This window comes from Sphaeramia orbicularis, chromosome 24 (genome assembly GCF_902148855.1).
Source record: "Sphaeramia orbicularis chromosome 24, fSphaOr1.1, whole genome shotgun sequence".
Lineage (NCBI taxonomy): Eukaryota > Metazoa > Chordata > Actinopteri > Kurtiformes > Apogonidae > Sphaeramia > Sphaeramia orbicularis.
In genome coordinates this window covers 28,864,881-28,884,731 of record NC_043979.1, presented here as the reverse complement: position 1 = coordinate 28,884,731, position 19,851 = coordinate 28,864,881, and the positions used below count along the sequence as shown (strand labels likewise).

Genomic DNA, 19,851 nt, shown 5'->3' with positions numbered 1-19,851 from the left:
AGTGGAACATAAATATGGTCATTAAAGTCATTCACAGCAGCAGCGTTTGAAACATCACAGGCTGAACCCACTCAGCTGAGTCAGAGTAAAGCTTACTTGCAGATAGCCAGCAGACATTCCTCAATGGCGTCTCTTTGGGCTTTGGTGAGAGAACGGCCTTTGGACAGTCGGTAGATGGTCTGCAGCGTGGAGTCGACCAGCTGTGCGTGGTGTTCGGTGCTGGCGAACAGAGCGGCGCAGCGGGTCAGCAGAGGCAGCAGAGCAGAACCGATGTATCTGTTCATGGCCAATGCAGTCTCTGTGGTGCTCAACACCTCCTGGGAAACAAACAAACAATAAATATTGCTAAAGGGCAAATCGGCACAGCGCAGTCTCCACATGTCACATAGCACAGGTTTCAGAGGTCTTACATAAGGAAATTTAATACGGTTGGGTCAATACAGGAGAAAAGCTCTTTAAAAGTACAGTTGAAAAGGCCTCTGTTCTCCCCAGTGTCATAGCCAGCCAATGTTTCATCATTCAGCAAAGTCTGAAAAGGGCAGTGGCTGAATAGAAATAGTTTCTGGAAGGTTCTTACACAAGCTTTACTTGTGCATTTGACATTTGGTGGGTGACACATTGTGGTGGTCAAGGTGATGGTGAAGATTTGCAGTTTGCCTTGTGAGTTAAAATGCAGAAACAGTTTTCAGAAAGTTTGCTCCATTTGCGGCAACATTTGCTCTGAATGTAAAACAGTGTGCTGTATCATCAGCTTTTCCCTATCGTCTCTTAATGAGCAAACTAGAGAGTCAAACGAAGAAATATAAAACAAAAATGAAAGAGGAAAGAGAAGCAGAGATTGAAAAGCCACCACTAGACAATAGAGGCTGTATATTGTACAATAACAGAGGATATACAAATGTGCCCTTTTAGGAGACGAGGATAGATTATTTGACAGTTTATCAGTCACATGTATGATACGAAAAGCACTGAAGTTTGGAAAGACATGGTAAAAGTAATTTATAATTCACAATCTCACCGTGTCCAGAGATGCTGAAGCTCGGAGGTCAGGCAGAAAGCCGACCTCCAGCAGTTGCAGCAGGAAGCCCTGGTCCTCGATACCGTACACTCTGTCTAGGAAGAGCACCATGGGAGCCTTGTGGTCCGGACAGAAACAGGCTGACATATCCGGTTCAGTCACGGTACCATCTAAAGGTTAAAATATTTTAGAAAATCTGTTATTAAAATATAAGATTTCTAAGCATTTGCATTACTTCTATGACACCTAATTAGTATTCAAATCCAATATTATAGACATAATTTATGGGATACAAAATAAGAAAACCTTAAACATGAATCATAAGGAAGGGGCATAATGGGATGAATTCATGGAAAAGTTAATTCTAAACATGGTCTAAGTCTGGACAAGCCATAGAAACCAATTTCAAAAGTAATTTAAATCACAATTTGCTTTCTTATTAGCAAAAGCCAGGAACAACTGCTACTGAGAAAGCCCTAAGAAAAGGTAAAATAACTACACACAGATGCTTTGGCACAGTGCAAACTAGGGAAGCATTGTCAACACCCCGGAGGCATTCATTTTCCCCACATAGAAACAGCCAAAATTTACTCCTGAATGATGTCTGGCAGGGAGGGGACAGTCATTTACAATCATACAGCCACAGTTGGAAAGGTTTCAGAAAAGAAATACTGACAAAGTATGGACAAATAACTGTAGGCATGTGTTTGTATATGTCATTTAAAGAAAAATACTTTATAACTGTATTAAATCTGAGTGTAACTTAAGCCTTAAATGAAGTCCAAAACCAGCTTTTTGTTCATTTTAAAATGACTGAAAGGAGTTTTGTGCAGTATTTCTACATTAAAGTATTCCAATATGAAAATGATCACAGTGTTTAGAATAAAGAGTCCTGAAGTTGTGGCAAACATGTCAATGTACTGGATAATAGAGATATGAATTGAACAGACTGGCAAATTTAAGTGACCACTAGAGGGAGTAGTGAGTCACTTTACCGGTTTTCTGCGGTGAGGAAAACTAACACCACAGGGCTTTCAACTGAAGCATCAGAAAGTGACAAGGTGGGATTAGAACAACTAAAATACAACTTTTAGAGTCCAAGAAAGTGACAATGTGATAAAAGCTAGAAGCACTGTTGCTGGACACAACTCTAAATGAAAAGAACAGAGTTTGATGCTGAAATCACAGCGCTTCCTCTACACAGTGATTTTAATTATGAGGCTTATGAGTGTATACAGTTAATATGATGTTAATATCTTTGCTATGTTTGACCGATTCTAAACAGATCTTTAGTGCAGCTATTGGCAAAATCAACTGTGCAGAAAACAGAGGTGATTTGTGGTTTTACTGTGACCTGTTTCTGTCCAACAACAGCGCTAAGCTAACAGAGCTATAATGTAAACCAGGGGTGTCCAAATCTGGTCCTTGAGGGCTAGTATCCTACATGTTTTAGATATTTCCCTCTTCCATCACACCTGGAAGCCATTACGTCATTGTCAGACTTCTGCAGAGCTTGATGATGAGCTGATCATTAATTGAACCAGGTGTGCTGGAAGAGGGAAATATCTAAAACATGCAGGATACCAGCCCTCGAGGACCAGATTTGAATACCCCTGATGTAAACTATCTGTTAACACAGTAACTTAATGAAGATTTGAAGACAATGACCGACTGTCAAAATAAAAAGGCTGTGAGGTTTTTTTAATTCAAGAATACTTAATAATACCTTAGCAGTTTATACTTTATTCAGTAAGTGATACAGTCTGTAGATACATAGTGTTGATTTGTTGGTGGTTTTGGTAGTGTTAAGTGTGTTCTAGAACACGACTTCCCCCTGATGTTGAGAGTCTAGAATATCAGTACTACATAGAACTCCTTTTAGAGTTGGTTTTTGAATCGGCTACTTTTTAACATCCACATTTGTAAGGGAATAAATGAGCCATGTAGCATCAGCCAGCTCACCTTTATTAACCACAGGCATGTTGAGAGGGATACTGATGACTCCAACCAGGTCTGTAGTGGGAACCAGGGAGCGCAGAATGGCTCGAATACGCAGAGCCTCGCCTTTACCCGCATTGATAAGCTGAAAATGCAAATGGACATATATTCAACAACAGACTGTCTTCCTTAAAATCCCTTCCTGTCTTAGTGTAACGCTGGAAAAATTGAGTTGAGTCTACTATGGGCTGGTGTTTCAGCCTCCAGCCCTGCAGGTTACAGTTCACTGCACAGTGGAATAATTGGTCTGGATCCTCACATGCATCTCTGGAGCACAACGTCCCAACAGGTCAATAAGAGCTGAGTAGAAGGACATGATGGCATTGCCCATGTGGATAATTTCTCCCTCCTCCTCACCAGACCTGGACATACAGACACAAAAACATCAATGGAACAGAAGGAAAATCTATCTCCATCACTGCAAAGTATTCGAGTACTGCAGATATACACATGCAAGATATTTTACACAGAAAACTGGCCAACATCAACATTTACTACAATGTTTTGGCACAATACATGATCTCTTTACAGTTCTTGTGTTATACATATTGATTTTTACCAGCTTCGCAGTCCCTCTGCTCTCTTCAGGCAATAACAGCCTTCCCCATTAAAATGCAGCCAGTACATTACAGCTTCTGCATACTGATGTGTGCAAGCAGACGCCAACACTTTCTACAGACTTACCACAGCTTCCATCAATGTCAAACCTCCATTCTGCTTGACTGAGTCTCTAATAAGGCATGCACACTCATATAATGCTGTAACTTTCTCCAGCAAATCATTCAGAAAACTTTATTATTCAGAATGAACAATATAATGTATCAGATTTATACTGGTGCAGCATTATTAAAGATTCAATAAGGACTAATACTTCTGAGGCACTGAATAGATTTTTAGTTTCTTCTAATTATCTAAATGTTAATTCAGAGACTTCTCTACCCTGACGAGAACAGAATCTGTCTAAAGCAGGAGACTCAAACAGCCCAATATAACCTGAAGTGGGTCGGATGAGTTAAATAATAATAATGACAACCTCCTGTATCTTTAGATTTGTAGCACTTTGAGATTCTGCTGAATGAAAAGTGCTTTATAAATGCAATCTATTATTATTATTATTATTATTATTATTATTATTATTATTATTATTATTATTCTATAAATAATATAAAAAAATGGACAAAAATTTGAGGAACATGAACAAAAGCAATAGAAATAAACAAAAATTAAAAAAAAAAAAGATTATGAACAAAATAAACAAGAACAAAACATGCATGCAAATTTGAGAAAAATGAACAGAAATAAACCAAAAATAAAATTTAAAAAAAATGAACAAAAGAAAACAAAACAAAACTTCTCTACCCTGATGAGACCAAAGTCTTTCTAAAGCAGGTGTGTCAAACAGCCTAATACGATTGAATATGAACAAAAATTTGAGAAACATCAACAAAATAATATCAAAATTACATTTACATTTCAGGTTGTTCATGTGTGTTCAGGTTATTCACATTTTTTGTGAAAGGATACTTTGTAAATATAAACATTTTCATGTGATACTTTTTTCACACTAAAACAAAGAGAAAAAATGTGTGTATTATACATGTGTTGTGTATTATGTTATTATTTTACTGGTCTGACCCACTTCAGATCGCATTGGTCCTAATGTGGCCCCTGAACTAAACTGAGACAGCCTTGACTGTTAATGTTTCTGTAAAGTCCTGTTGCAGAAAAAATATTACACCATCAAAAGTTGTCAAAAACAATGGTTATGCAAGCAAGTACTAACTCCTGTGTGTATCATGTGACTAAAACAGACAGAAAAGAAAATATGGAATGCCTAAAAGCACTGTTTTTGGCAGTACAATGTCATAGCTATTGATGTAAGAATTGAAGTTATTTTGGTTATCATGAAAACCATGGAAAATGGCTAGATAGCAGCTCTGAAATTAAACTCTTAGAAGCTATTTTTGTTGTTATCATTATATTTGTCCAAACAAACGTACCTTTAGTTGTACCAGGCATTAAAATGAACATGAAATTGAAGAAAACAGCGGTAGTCTAATAATCTTTTCCGCGACTGTATAGTATAGTTGAACTTCGCAGTCATCGCATGGGTCAGATGGAACCCTTTAGTCAGCTAATTCTAAAGATTCTTACGCTGCAGTGACTCCAGCAGAACTTTTTGGAAGGTCCAGGGCTGGATCCTCAGAGATCTTGATGGCCTCCTGCATGGCAGCCAGCAGACCCTGTCCACCCTCTCCTCTGAGGGCGGGTCCGAAACACTCAGGACGTCTGATCAGCAGCTTCACCACCACGTTAGCGTTTTCCTCCACGCTCTCACCTGGTACATAAGGACAGTGCAAACATCATTCTGTGGTGCGTTAAGGAAATAGTCATAATGTTCCCACTGGTATAAAGAAACGGCATCAATAAGCTACCTCACAGTCATTGAATCTAAAGCATCCCAATATATCAGAAGTTTTGTTAAAGTATTCTCGTCTAAGTCCAGAAATGGCTCATCGGGGTCTATTTCGCACACATCAGAAAGTCAAACACTGCCTAAACACAGACTGATTAGCACTAAGCTGCTTGCACACGAACAAAATAGGCTATCACCTTTTTTATTTGACCAAATTAACTTAATTAAACTGCAGCCTTTTCCAAAAATGTAATTACATAATTTAAAATTGTGTACCTCTACTGTGATACTGTCCTGAAGTTTATTGTACATCACTGCAGCAAGGTAAGAAGTGCCGATGGTCCTCAAAAACAGATTTTCAAAGTAAAGATGCCCTGATTGTAATTTTGTTGGCCAGTCAGACTGACTATCCGAGTCTGGATTATGAGAACTCTTACTGATTTCTTCAATGGGAAATTCATATTAACACACCGACTATTCAATAACTTTATTTCCTGTTTCTTTTTCCAGGACCACCTTTCGCTCACTGAAACAAATCGTCAAAATAAAGACCTCCGTGTAACATGACAGAGATGAAATCCGACTGTAAAAGAGCTGCAGTATATCAAGCTTTATCTCACATGTTACTGGCAGAGCGGTGGCAGATAGAGTGATTACTCATTGCTCAGTTTAGCAGCCTGGTGCCACTGCTGCAGAGACATGTGATTTTCAATTCACTGGCGAGTCACCTCTAATAATGTGGCTCTTTGCGTCTCCATCACTCACAGAATGGCTTCTACTTTGATGGCATGTTAGTGTGTGTTTGCGGCTGTGATGTTGCAGTCTGTCCCGCTGTGTGCATGATGTGAATCATTATACGTTTCACAGCAAAGAAGAGGATGTGTCTGGAATAAATCTGCCAGTTCCAGTCACTGGTGCATCTCTGACTTAAGTTTTGTGTCAATATCGTGGCTTTTCATCTACTCTGTTGTCACCACATAAGCAGAACATATTCCATTTGATCATCGTGAAAGGAAATTTACCGTTGCAGAAGACGGCGAACCTCAGGAAGGACAGGTAGCGCTCTCCCTCGATGGGGTTCCAGCCCAGGTCGGGGTAACCCTTAGCAACCAGCATGGCACAGCTCTGAAGACCGCAGCCTGCCAGGTATGTCACCACCTGCACACACGCACCACCATTTAGTTTCTCCTCTGGGAATTACACAGGAACACTCTGTCGGTTTGACTATCAGTTCAGTAACTGTGTGGTCTTGAAAGCATTTGCTGAGGCAGCGTGTTCAAGTGGCACAAAGTCACATTTCATTTTTCACTGACAAAAACCTGTGTGGCATGATGTTTCTATTCCTATCTGACTTATTTTTTAGGCAAGGCAAGGCAAAATTTTCTGTATAGCACCAGTCATACACAAGGCTATTCAAAGTGCTTTCCAAAGGCACAGAAACACATAACATTTAGTGCTGTCAAACAATTACAATCTTTAACCAGATTAATCACAGGGTTGCTGTGGATTAATTTTGATTAATCACAATTCAGTATCATTAATTTTTAATCTATATTAATCATGGTCCATTTTGCAAGAGCAAACAGACTCAAGAAGGAAGGGAATATATATGCACTTAACGTGTTTATTAAACACGTTCAACAGTTTCAACAAAACAACTGTTGAAACAACTATTCTATCTTGGTTTTTTTTGTACTCATACTTCCAACCAGAGGGCCAATGTGCTGTTTAGTATCTTCCATCTTTATGGGTTGGTTATGCTGCCTGTCACTACAAGATTAACTGCCCATTTGCGCATGCGTGACGGTAACTCTACAAACTGCCAAAAATGCATTGCCAGAGACGTTCACAGTCATTCTGCGCTGTACATGGGTTAATTGTGCAACAATTTTTATTCAAATTAATCATGATGATGGATTAATCCATGTTAACATGTTAATTTTGACAGCCCTAATAAAATTGCATTAAAATCATAGACTAACACCAGGACAATAGCAGAATAAAACATTAAACAAAAGGAAAATGCAGAAAAGATAAAAAAAATAAAGAAATTAAATCAAGAATAAGAGACAGTTAAAACAAAAGCTAAAAACAGTCTTGATTAAAATTAAGAATCTAATCATTTGTACTACAACTCAGTGGAAGTGGAGTTTAATAAAATGTCCCCCGAGACTAATTTCACCTGATTGTCCTATGTGTTTGACGACAAGCCTCTTCAGCATATTTAATTAAACTTACATGTAGTCTTCCCACAAACTATCTGGTTCTCTAATTAATGCCATTTTAGCAGGTCATGAGTAATTTGACTTCACTTTGCTGGTTTCATAAGGCCCGGAATAGCCATTTAACACTGAATCAAGTATCATGTGACTGATTTCGCTGCTCTAATAAAAAAACAGCTAGGGGTAAGCAGCTTTAATGAACAGAATAAACATTGAGTGGTAATCCTATCGGCCTCCAGACCACTGGCCTCAGCGTGGAAGGCCGAGCTAAACAGTTTAATAGTTTCTGTGATGGCATATAAAGTCAGTTTTACCATTAGAAATAGTTAATTACTTTTACATTTCTGCAAACTATAAATAGATGTCAATAAGTTAGACACCCAAACAGACTGACTGACTGTTTTATCCCTCAGTTACTTTGCAGGTATTTTTGTGTCATGTTGTTTTCATTTTAATGCTGAACAAACCTTCTCCAGATCCGGCTCCTCTAAGGCCAGAGCCAGGCCGTTGTTGTCCATCACAGAGGAAGCTGCCACATCCAATGGAGTGGAGCCTCGCATAGCCTCAGATGCTAAACACACACATACACACACAGCATCAGTGTCAAAGCCAATACTTATACTTGCCTACTACTAAACAACAGGGGGCAGTCTGTCTGCATACGTAAGCTTCATTTTCTTTTCTGTTTTCTACCACAGCATAGCAGCTTAAAGACATCAGTTCCAGTCGAAATCTGAGCTATAGACAAAGGTTAATGAATAATACAACGATTATGTGGGTGAATATTAACCACGCATGGCTTTACAGGCTGGGGAAATACAAATACATACACAGTCAGAATTCATTAAAAAAGAAAGAGAATATCAAAATATGATATATATATTTTTTTATTCTCTTTCTTTTTTAATGAATTCTGAATGTGTATGGACTATGGTAGTCTCATAACTTTTATAATGTTTATGTATTTATAAGGCGGAGGCTTTACAATAAGCCATTTTCGCCTTTCTGCCTCTCCCAGCACCTTTACTGTTTTATTATGTCTTTGATCAATGTTATGCATGTGCAAAATAAATCAATAAATTAATATAATTACTATTGCAAAATAAAGAAACAGACAAGACACATATAGTCACCTTCCTGAAATAGTCCCCAAGTCCCTTTTTTTTCCTTTTTATTCTCCTTTTTTTGCCTAAATTATCAAATATGCAAATTCTAGTTTTTTGTGTTTCCTGAAAAATCTGAAAAAATTAGTTATTTATACAATCACTCGAAGAAGGTGACAATATTATGAACTTACAGACTAATATGTGTGATCTTGATCTTATGAGTGCTTTTATTAAATGATGGGGGAAAAAGGCTCTGAACTTAAGGAAAATGTCGATATTCTAAGGTCAGGATAAAGATGAAAAAATAAATGATGGCTGTGACTAAACAATAAATGTTACGTCATATTTTGAGCATATTTATTCACAGTTACAAGACAAATCTGTTAAAATTGTGACTATATCCTTCGTGCACAATAACATTTCTCATGCCTCACAGACACCATTTCTTGCTTATACTGCCTACGTCAGCAGATATAATATGTTTGAGGTTGTCGATCGTCTTTATTTTACAGACAGGTGCTTTGGTTTACAGCAGCTGAAGCTCAGTGACTCATCAGTCCTACACTGCATGACTAAATAACCCCAAACCTTCCCTCCCTCCCTGTGTGTCCCTCTGTCTGCCTCCTCCTCTGCCTGTTTCATTTAAAACTGATACTTTGACATTTTGAATTAGAGGCTGTTATTTCCACCAGCCACTTGTCATAATACGGGTGATAACTTTGTGTCTCTACTTTAATTGGTTGGAAAACTCTTCCAGAAACCGGCGCTTATTGATTTCAGTTAACATTTCGTATTGTTTTGAGGGCAGCAAAGGGGCATGTCTAAGTCTCCTCAAAAACTTCAACTAATGGAAAATGTCACAATATCCCATTAAGGTTCCCTATTATTATGTTTTCTGCTTCTATACCCTTCAACTTCTCCTACCTGTCTCATACCTCAACTTCTCTCTGTTCCCCTTTGTTTATAGCTATTCCTCGTATTTTTATACATCTAGTTTTGCCTCAGATTCTCCGGATCAGTCTGGTTCTACTTACCCAGTCCGACGCTGCTGTTCTCCAGCAGATAACTCAGGTGGTCAAACATGGCTTTCTGATTTTGGCGGCTGATACGGCAGAAGTAGCACAAGAAGCGACAACAGCTGGCGACCATCTTTGGGAAGGCAATTTCCTGTGGACAAAGTCACACATTTAGTTTTTAGAACAAAATTTAAACTTCTTATGTTCCACTTTAATGGTTTTGAAAATCTTATCAAGCCAACCTCAGTAGCAGTGGATTTTGATCAATTTGCATATGTCCAGTGGCTGTTTAATCATCTAAGCTTTGCTGCAACTCTGAGTTCAAAACTATTTCACCTTCATCGTATGCATTTTCATTATGTAAGTTTTATGATGGGTTTAGTCTCCAGTCCAGATGGGTGAAGCAATTTTTGCTCATGCCAGAGTACATTTTGACAGAATCTTTGAGAAAAAAAGAAGGATATTCATCTTCCTCCACTTTTAAAAACTCTTGAAAATTAAAACAATTTTTACTTTCTAACCTGAAAAGTTATGAAATATGAAGATAATAAAGGCATAAATATTAAAATTGTGACGTACGCTTACAGGCCATGCTTACTGCCACTTTATATGGCACTGTAATAGAACTACACATATCAAGTGGCAGTAAACTGGTCTGGAATTTATGCCCAAGACTACGTGATCAGACTGTGAGAGTCAGATGCGAAGGCCTGAATGTCTCCCTGAGGCCTGTCTGTCTGAGGTTCGATTCACGCTTGGCACTGGCTGTGGCATTAAATCACACCCATCTCTTCCAGCTTCTGTCAGCACTGCCCAAAAAGGACAAGCAGAGAGGTATCCCTCTAACCCCTCTCATGCCCTCCCAGGCCTGGTTTACTGCCTTACCCTCTCCATTACACTTGTGGTTTTACTGGGTATTAAGTTGTTGCTCTTGGCTTACTTCAACCTCTTAGCATGACATTCATCAGTGTACGACGGATGAAGTTTTAACACTTTTGCTTCTCTCAGTGCACTTGTTTTAGATGTAGTAGTCCCAGACCAAAAAGATGAACTTTAGTCTCAGCCTGAATCACAACGGTGGTTCAAGATTTTTGGACAGAATACAAGAGGGTACTGTGGCTTATTGTCAGACACTAAACAAAAAAGAATCACAAAAAAGAAAAATGGCTCATGGTGGCACTTGGGGAGAAGACAAGAAAGTTTTGATAGAAACTAACAAAACTTTTAAAAACATTTTCTGACAGAGAGGCAGGCAATACCTCCTGAAGATAAAGATGTGTATGCTTCTGTCTATTAATTTTGCTCCATTCAGACACAAAATACCTCCTGTTGAATGAACACAACATGCCACAATCAGATCCACATCAGTCCATGTAGGGATGGTATGTCATACAACATTCTTTAGAGTTCTTGCAAAATCAAAAATTTGTTGTACTGATGTGAACTCCAAGTTGTGTACATGTCTGCATTCATGTATTTACAATCAATGTCAATTTGACATCCATACATACTCAAAAAGTACCAAACCTACACCAACACCTCCAATGGTTTTCTTCATCTTTTCATTTATTACCACTCATTTGCACCTTCTTTGGCTATTGTCTTGTTTATACTTATTTGGGTGTAATTTTATAAGTTCTTGGGTTGTCTCATGCACAAGTACTTTTTTAATTGCAAAAGTAAAATAAAAAATAAAATAAAATAAAAATGTGTGAAGTGTGAAACCAAAACAAACCAGATCAGATGTCTGCAGTTCAAAACAACATAGGTTGATTTGGACTTTCAGGTATGAAAACCTCCATAAACTAAACCTATGAGGAGCTGAATGTGATATGTGTGTGTTGCCTACAGTTTGCTTTCGTGGTAATGGAAAATGTATTACAGTGAATGCAGATAATCCCAGTAAATGGATTCAGAGATACCTGGGACTTGTCTCCTCCCAGCACATTGACCATGACCTCCATGACCGTCTCGTGCATGCCCAGCACTCTCATCAGGTTCGGATGCTGGTAGAAAACTTTATTGTTCATGATGTCGCTAGAAACACGAAAAAGGGATCGCAAAAGTTATGATGTGTCATTTATTACTACAAAGCAATTTATAGAGACATTGCTGCGTTTCTGTTTTCTTTGTAGTTTTCTTACCCAAGTCCATCGATCATGAGTTTCTCCTCCTCGTTGCCCATACGTACTGACAGTAAAGACCGGATCTGGCCCAAAGACGCCAACAGATTAATAGCATCCTGCACAGACGCAGCGCTGATGGTGTATGACTTCTTCATAGCCCGGAGCAGCTCTCCAATGCCGTCATACTGTCGCCTCAGGAGGCTGAACATCACTCTGACCAGCTCTGGGTCCTGGATGTGAGACTCCTGGGCCCAACTGGTTATGGTCTGGGAGATCAGTTCCTTTAGGTTGGCTGAAATGAGAAATAATCTGGTAGAGGTAGACGAATGCCAAATTTGACACAGTGTTGCTTTGATTTTGGCTGCTGCAGCACTACAGACAGATTTAAGACCTAAACAGAAACCACTAATCCTACCAATACTTTGAAATAATTTAGGTAAAATGCAGTTTCTCAGCTATTCATCATCATCAGAGATCGGATATGACACATTTGATGTTTAGAAGTTCTATAGTGAACGTGGAAACACAGTCATTTTCTGGTAATTAATTCAACAGTAAAACCCATATATTTGACAAATGACATTGGTCATAAACGTATGTTCATTTACACATATATTTTGCTGAAAAATTCACTTTTTCTTAATTTTTCTCTGATTTTATATAATAGCTTTTGAATTTATACTGAGCTTTTATGAACATCTACATGATAAGTAAATTAATTGCAGGAAAATAACACATTTCCACTGAAAAATACAAAATGTAGAGTATAATATTATGATAAAGAGTGACAAATCATTTGGGAAAGGTTAAATGTAAAGAAACATTTATTTGGAAGTCTCCATTGCTTCAAACTTTATAAAATCATCCATAAATGTTACAACTGCCAAATTCCCATAAAGATACTCAAAACAAGATTTTTAGACAGTAAAAAAAAACAAACAAAAAAACAAAACACAGCTTCCAGACTTTAAATTCTGATGCAAATGTATAGTTTTTTTCCTTATTCTTCTCTGATTTAAACAGAAGCTTCTTCTTCCAAGCACAACTACAGTAATTTAACTACAAAGACGAGTAACGTAGAGCAAAATCTGTCACATGTGCAAACCACAGTTGTAGCTGCTACATCACCAACTGCTCCTAAAAACTAAAATATATACTCTGAACTTGTATTATGTTTAAAAGTCTCTTAAATTACTCTGGGGTAAAAACTTTAAAGCACCTGAGAATGGATCTGAGGAGTGTAAATATATAGCTGAAAGCACTTCCCTAGAGAGCTTAAAAAGTTTTTCCATTAAAAGGAAAAGAAGAATGTGTGAAGCCTTGTGTATTTCATCAACATTTATAGCAGAACACACTAGGAAAACTGCACCAAGCTAAAAGTGAGCACAGTAGAAAAATGACACAGATGAAAATTAAAGTGTAGCCACACAGGGCAGATTACTAACAGAGCTGTGAAGTCTGAAGGAGGCTTTGTATTACATTTTGACATCTCATACAACTTTAATCTTACACATGACAACTTACAACCAAACAGGGCTAAACTACAGAGGAACTCAGTGACCCAGAGTGAGGAATTCAAAGGCAGCAGCTCAACGTGATTCACGCATTCTCCCAAAAGATAACATTATTATTCTAAAGCTATCGCTGAACCTTGAGTGTTTAAGTCAAACAGTCCAACATCTGTAGCAAACAGAGGGTCAGATCCGAGCAGAATCCTAATGAGAGCCCAGACAGACACAGAGAGATGGAGGCAGCGGCCCTGAAGGTGAATGTCTCGCAGCGTCACATCTGCTCTGCATATTCTCCAACACTTCATCACATGGGAGTCATCACGAACACAAAAAGAACCCTGTCTGCAAACTAATCTGCAAATGACCATGGTGGAATGTTATTCATCTCATTACAGCCGCAGCTATCTTATCCAGCATAAAAACCCTGAATTCTGCTTATTAAGCATAAATGAACATCTACAAGTATCAGACAATTACATTAAACTGCCATTATAACAAGCCGCGTAGGTGTCTTTATAGTTTCTTTGCAATAAAAGTATCAGAAATGTATTTTTGTGAATTCTTTTCCACCTTTGTTTTAAGGAAGAACTTAACTTTCATCAGGCCATTAATTATCGTTATTATAAAAAATAAACACTTAAAACAGTGCGTTTTCATAAAAAAAGGAAAAAAAAAACAGACAACTGAAAAGTCGACCATTTTTATTATCAGAAAAAATTGTAAATGTTCATAATGAAACTTTTTGAGATTGCAGAGAAATCTTTCAACTATTTTACATCTACGCAAACATGCTTTTTGGTCTTGAACATTCAGTTTTTGTTATTTCCAGGTGTTTTTTAGCCTTTGTGGAAGTCTCTGAAACAGTTCCTTTCTACTTGTAATACAGTCCCATGTTGCTGCTGTAAAGGATTTATATAGTGTCGGAAAGCTGAGGATCTCAGCTTTCTGACAATGCTGTTTGAATTTTGTGGATAGCAGAAATAGATCAGGAGTTAATGATGTGAAGTGCAAAACGCAGCGCCAGAGAGACTGCCATTGTTAAATGGTTAAAAGCTTTATAGGACCTTTTTTGACCAACTTTTTTCCATTTTCAATTCACCAACATCCCCCCACCCCCCAAAAAAAAAAAAAAATCTTTTTATAGGAACTGCACATACAGTGGTGGGAAAAAAGTTTTTGGACACCCTATGCATTTGTGGTGTATTGCAATAAGAATCACTCTTAAGTCATTTACTCAACCCAAGTATTGTTCCATTCACCAAACCCACATGCCTCTTTCTGCACGTGCTCTGTTCCATCGAGGTCAAAATTGGATGTTTCAGCAAGATCATGAAACACATCCAAAGCATGAAATGTTGAAACGGTCAAGAATTTAGTTTTGTTATTTCTTCTTATTAACAAACATAAAAATAATTTGCTGCCTTTTTCCACAAATATTTCATGACAATATTTGAGATTGTGTAAAATTTTATGGGTCTCCAAAAACTTTTTTCCAATACTATAGTCAAGAACCAAAATATACAGATCAATGGGATATCGAGATAACAACCTTACAAAAAAAAAAAAAAAAAAAAAAAAAAAAAAAAAGGAACCACACTGATTATATCAAACTACAACTCTCTGGCACAATAGACACGAAAAACTAAAATCAATGAGAATAGAGGCTGGTCTAGTGTCAGTTAATGAAAAATTACTACTAATAACTGGATCAATTATTCAGAGACATATAAAATATCTAGCTTTTTTACTCATACAAAAGATATGATCCTATCTAGTTAGCAAGGTAAAGGACTTCCTGAAGCCAAACAGGATGTGAGGAAGGACTAGGAAATTTCCACTTGAGCAGTATCAGACATATGGCCAGTGGCAAGTGACAAAGGCTGTGAAGGCTTCTCTAAAGAGGATGGTGGAACTGCAGGTGGGCATAAACTGAAGACTGCAGTCATGGTGTAAGGTTCAAACCATTTAATAAAGACCCGTGACAATGAGCTAAATATTTCCCCCCAGTAAGATTGTAAGTCAGAAAAAGACTGAAACATATGCACATGACTCACTGATGCTTGGTGGGGTTCTTCACAAGCCGGGCTCACATCTCTATAAATCTTAGAGTCTAGCTTTTATGAGGTGGATAAGATACACAGTTTTGTACAGAATCAATCTGTGTTTACCGCAAAATTTATTAACTACTTTAAGAGCATCCTCCAAAACATCTTGATCTCATCTTTCCAATTCAAGCATTGTACTTAAATAGTACATAAATAGACCCACAGAGACTTAAATTTTACGCAGGAATAGAGGCAAGTGGACATATTAAGCACAATACAGTATTTAGGTTCAGGTTTAAAGGTTTCCAGCCAACACAAATATCACCTTTCATATAGAAGAGCAGGACTCACTGACAAAAAAAAAAACATTAAAAGGTGGATACATGAAATTAGATTAATTTAACTAACCCCACAGGTATTGAAGTGTCAGAGTATTTTAATGACTTTAGAGATATGACAGCGAATATTGAAAAAGGAGCTGCTTCATTCAATACGATCTTAAAACATGATATAAAAGAGGTGGTGGAAGTCTACGTGAACCATGCTGAATCACATCTGTCCACTAGTGAAGCTTTTCAATAATACAGTTAGGTAAGGGAGTCCTGAATGAGGCATTAAAATTCATAAGGGCTGTCCATTAGTTTTCTGTTTTTTGAGGCTGAACATGTAGCACCGTTTCAGAAAAGTGCAGTAGAAGAGGATATTCACAGATATTAATGACAATAGCTCAGCAAGGACTTTGTAAAATTAAAAGCTGGATAATATTGTCTGTTCTGTATACATGATAATGGATAACTGTTCCGTTCTAGTGTTTGTATTATCACTGTTATGCATAACAACAGGGCTGGAACGAAATGTTGATTAAGATGCTGATTTGCATGGAATGCAGTGATGCATCACATTTATTACATTTATCCCCAAATGTGGCAAATCCCACTCCTTAGGCTACAGAAAATGCTGACTTTGTTTCAAATAAAAATGGAGGTGTGGGATTTATTGAACAGCAACCAACCAAAATGGTGCCTTGGACACTTTGTAAAACTGTCATGGGTTTAAGTTTATGTTAAGCAACCACTAGCAGAAAAATACTGGTGGATTTCCAAACATAATCAACACCAGCCATTGAGGTAAATCATAGCCAAGTAATTAACCCATAAAGATCCAGTGCTACTTTTGTGGCAGTTCCCATTTGATTTTTTCCTCTAAATTTACCCTTTCTGAAGTGATTTATCACCATTTATTGCAATGTTATCACTTGTGTTTTGCACTGTTTCAGCATAAATCATGCATTTTGTTATACTTAATTCACTGATTATGTAGATGTTCATAAAAGATCAGACTGAAATTGAGGATTATTATATCATAAACAGAGGAAACTTGAGAAAAAAGTGACTTTCAATAAAATCTCTCATTAACTGAACATAAACCCAGTGTGTCCATCCACTGTCATTGATCCAACTCCATGGGTTTTACTGGTGAATCAATGTTGTAGAAGATGACAGTGTTACCATGGTAACTACAGAGCCTCTGAACGTCCAAATGGGTCATATTTGATGACCATGAAAAGATGAATAGCTAGGTTTTTCTGAATACAGTAACAACCTGTGCCTATTTTAGCATTAGAATCACCACAGCATTTTCAAGTGAGAAAAACATGATATCGCACTGTAAATTTGCGCTACTCTTAGTTGACTGATTGTGTTGGTCAATAAACGTGTTCATACATCAGTGCATTGTTAGTATATCAGCAAAGACCTGGACACTCCCATCAGTGTTTTTTTTTTTGGATTGCCACTTTATGCTAATTTATGCTGTTCCATAAATCTGTTCCTTAATGTTTTCTCACTCATCTTACAGTACTGTATATTGGATTGCAATTTGATGTCATGGTAAATGCTTACCTTGCATCTATGCAGTGAACCTGCCTGTCACCCGCAGATACTTGAGAGATTAAATGCTACGTTGGGATGTTTTCAGTAACTAACCCTTAAGCAGGCTTTTAGGTTAATGGGACATTTCCCTCTGGTTTCTCAGAGTTACTTACTGGGATCAGCCTGTTCCTTCTCAGTTGGTTCCTCTTCTTGCTTCTGAGGCGGACCCTTGATCTTGTAGAGCAGAGCCAGCAGTCGGCCTTTTATTGAGGTATCCTGCTCTTCCTCTTCCTCCTCCACTGGGATTCCTGCAAGAGGACGCACATTTCTGTCAGAAAATTAGAATAGTATGTCAAGAGTTGAAGTGTGCAGAATCTGGTGGACTGATGTGTAAACATGCTGCATAATTGCAAATCAGCAACCGTATTTATAAAAATATGTAGTGAGGAGGCAGTGGACTACCACAGTGCAGTCGCAGTTCTTCGTGGAAGGCATTGAGTTCATCTTGGATTTCCTCCGGGCAGGGGCAGTCCTCCCCAGCACTGAAATTCAACAGGATGTTGATCTACAGAAAATAACAACACATGACTTAAGTTGAACCCTAGGCCATTTGTTTCCAGTGTAACACAAAACAATGGATTAGCCGATAGTGGAAGCGTCATTCATATTCATTCATCTTTGTCTTGTTCAGTGAGTTTTATCGGTAGTTGTGCAGGTGGATCTGCTTAGTGTTAGCTTAGCGCTGCAAAATTTGTCACATTGTTCTGTTGTTGTATTAAATTATTCATGGCTTACACTGCTCTCAGACTACTAGCTTGTTTTAGATATTCGCCCATTTAAGTGCTTGTTGTTTGAGTTGTGTTCTGTTTTCTAAGAATTGCTTGGTTTTGAAAAGATGGTAAAGAGGAACGCTTCATGGACCTCCAGTCAGTAATGAAAATGGTAAAAGAGGTGCTCTTTGGTGAAGAGACTGTCAATGCACAAAAAATACAAAAACCAAGGCGCTCTCTTATAATTTTAAAATGCCTTTCTTAATTATGGCATGTCTCAATGGACCTTACTGAGCCCCAGTGCATTTCAGCCTGCTGGCCTTCATCAGGGGAATGATGAAAGCCAGGTATTTTTTTGTGAATTGGTTGGTTTTGTTGAGCTGATGTTCTTCTGGTTATGTGAATATATAGTATAAGTATATTGCTATGTTGCATTGCATTACCATGACAACACAGGTGGAACTATGGCTGATGGGGGCAGTTGGGTTTAAGAGGCTACCAATGTTGTGTTTTTACCTGCATTGTTAACTTTAATTTTTGTTTTTTGTGCAACTATTTGCAGTGTCTGTAGTCCTTGGTTTTCAGGTGTGTATGCCTTTCCTTTGTTTATCATTTTACATCTAAAATTCATTTTAAAAAAAACAAAAAAACATGGCCAAAGTAGGGAAGGGAAGTAAGCAAAGGACCATCTTAAAAAAATAAATAGACAAAGCACAGAATAGCAAAGAGCAGTAGACAAACAAGGGAGATGGTGACATTATTATTATTCCAAGTCCCACTCAGGAGAACCACTAATGTTGTCTCCTGCAGAGCTCTTACACAGGCTTTTGTAGATGGTATCTGTCTGATCAATGCAGACAATAATAGCCTGAAGCCTTTCACGTCAAATCTAGTGACATGTGCAGATTGAAGCCTGTGATGCACACCTTCATCCCATGACATAAAAATAGGCGAAACGATAAGTCGACCGAAATAAATCTGTGAATCTGCTGTGTGGTGTAAAACTGACTAAATATAAATGGTCTGCTTCCTCAGGCTAAGCAAATGCAGAGTCCAGTTCAAGGTATTTTGATGCCTATTTCTGGCAGTCCTTTTTAATAAACCATGTGAAGAATGGACAGAGATCTGGGAGAATGTTGCTTACAGCTCACACCTGCTGCTGGCCACCAATACTTATATAGTCATACTAAGACTGTAACCACAGATCTAAAATTCCGGCCCGCTCTTTAGCACATTTCTGTTTTTTTATGCAACTGCTCTATTCAGCACAAAAGCAGACAACCTGAATACAAGCAATAATACAGCAACTCTGATTTCTTTCTGGCAACAGAGTAAAAGAATAATGATATACCGCCTCTCCACTCTGAGAGAAATGGGTGTTAAACGGAGCTTCGTCATTAGGTACAGCGATCTGAGCCCCTGGCAGTCAAGTATGCTGATGCGGTTATAAAAGCACTGAAAGCATGTAGGGTGAAGGGGAACGAAAGCAAGATCAGTTTAGTTTGTCTTGTAATGAATAACCAAATGATGGATAGCACCATCTAGTACATAACCTCAGCTGCATTAATGTTTCTTCTGCTTATGCTTGTACAATCCATCTGAGAGGTTGGCATTTTAAATGAGCAAAAGATACTAGACATGGTGAAATGTACATTCCTATTCAGTATGTTGGGCTTTAATAGAGTAAGCACATTTTCTTAGCTGTTAGCAGGGCTTCTTTTTTTTTAAATTTGGGTCAAAAAGCTATTAATC

General features: G+C 37.9%; 1 protein-coding gene across 1 annotated transcript in view; it reads right to left on the bottom strand.

Annotated features, from left to right (window-relative positions):
• ryr3 (ryanodine receptor 3) overlaps positions 1-19,851 on the bottom strand; it is a 173,101-nt gene that overhangs the window by 54,873 nt on the left and 98,377 nt on the right. The window contains exons 40-51 of the mRNA XM_030128736.1: positions 17,792-17,894; positions 17,503-17,637; positions 11,921-12,194; positions 11,699-11,813; positions 9,795-9,927; positions 8,122-8,225; positions 6,455-6,590; positions 5,171-5,354; positions 3,276-3,378; positions 2,981-3,101; positions 1,019-1,188; positions 97-317 (exon numbers count right to left, since the gene is read on the bottom strand). Coding sequence (XP_029984596.1) covers positions 97-317; positions 1,019-1,188; positions 2,981-3,101; positions 3,276-3,378; positions 5,171-5,354; positions 6,455-6,590; positions 8,122-8,225; positions 9,795-9,927; positions 11,699-11,813; positions 11,921-12,194; positions 17,503-17,637; positions 17,792-17,894 — 1,799 coding nt within the window. The remainder of the gene's footprint in view (positions 1-96; positions 318-1,018; positions 1,189-2,980; positions 3,102-3,275; positions 3,379-5,170; positions 5,355-6,454; positions 6,591-8,121; positions 8,226-9,794; positions 9,928-11,698; positions 11,814-11,920; positions 12,195-17,502; positions 17,638-17,791; positions 17,895-19,851) is intronic.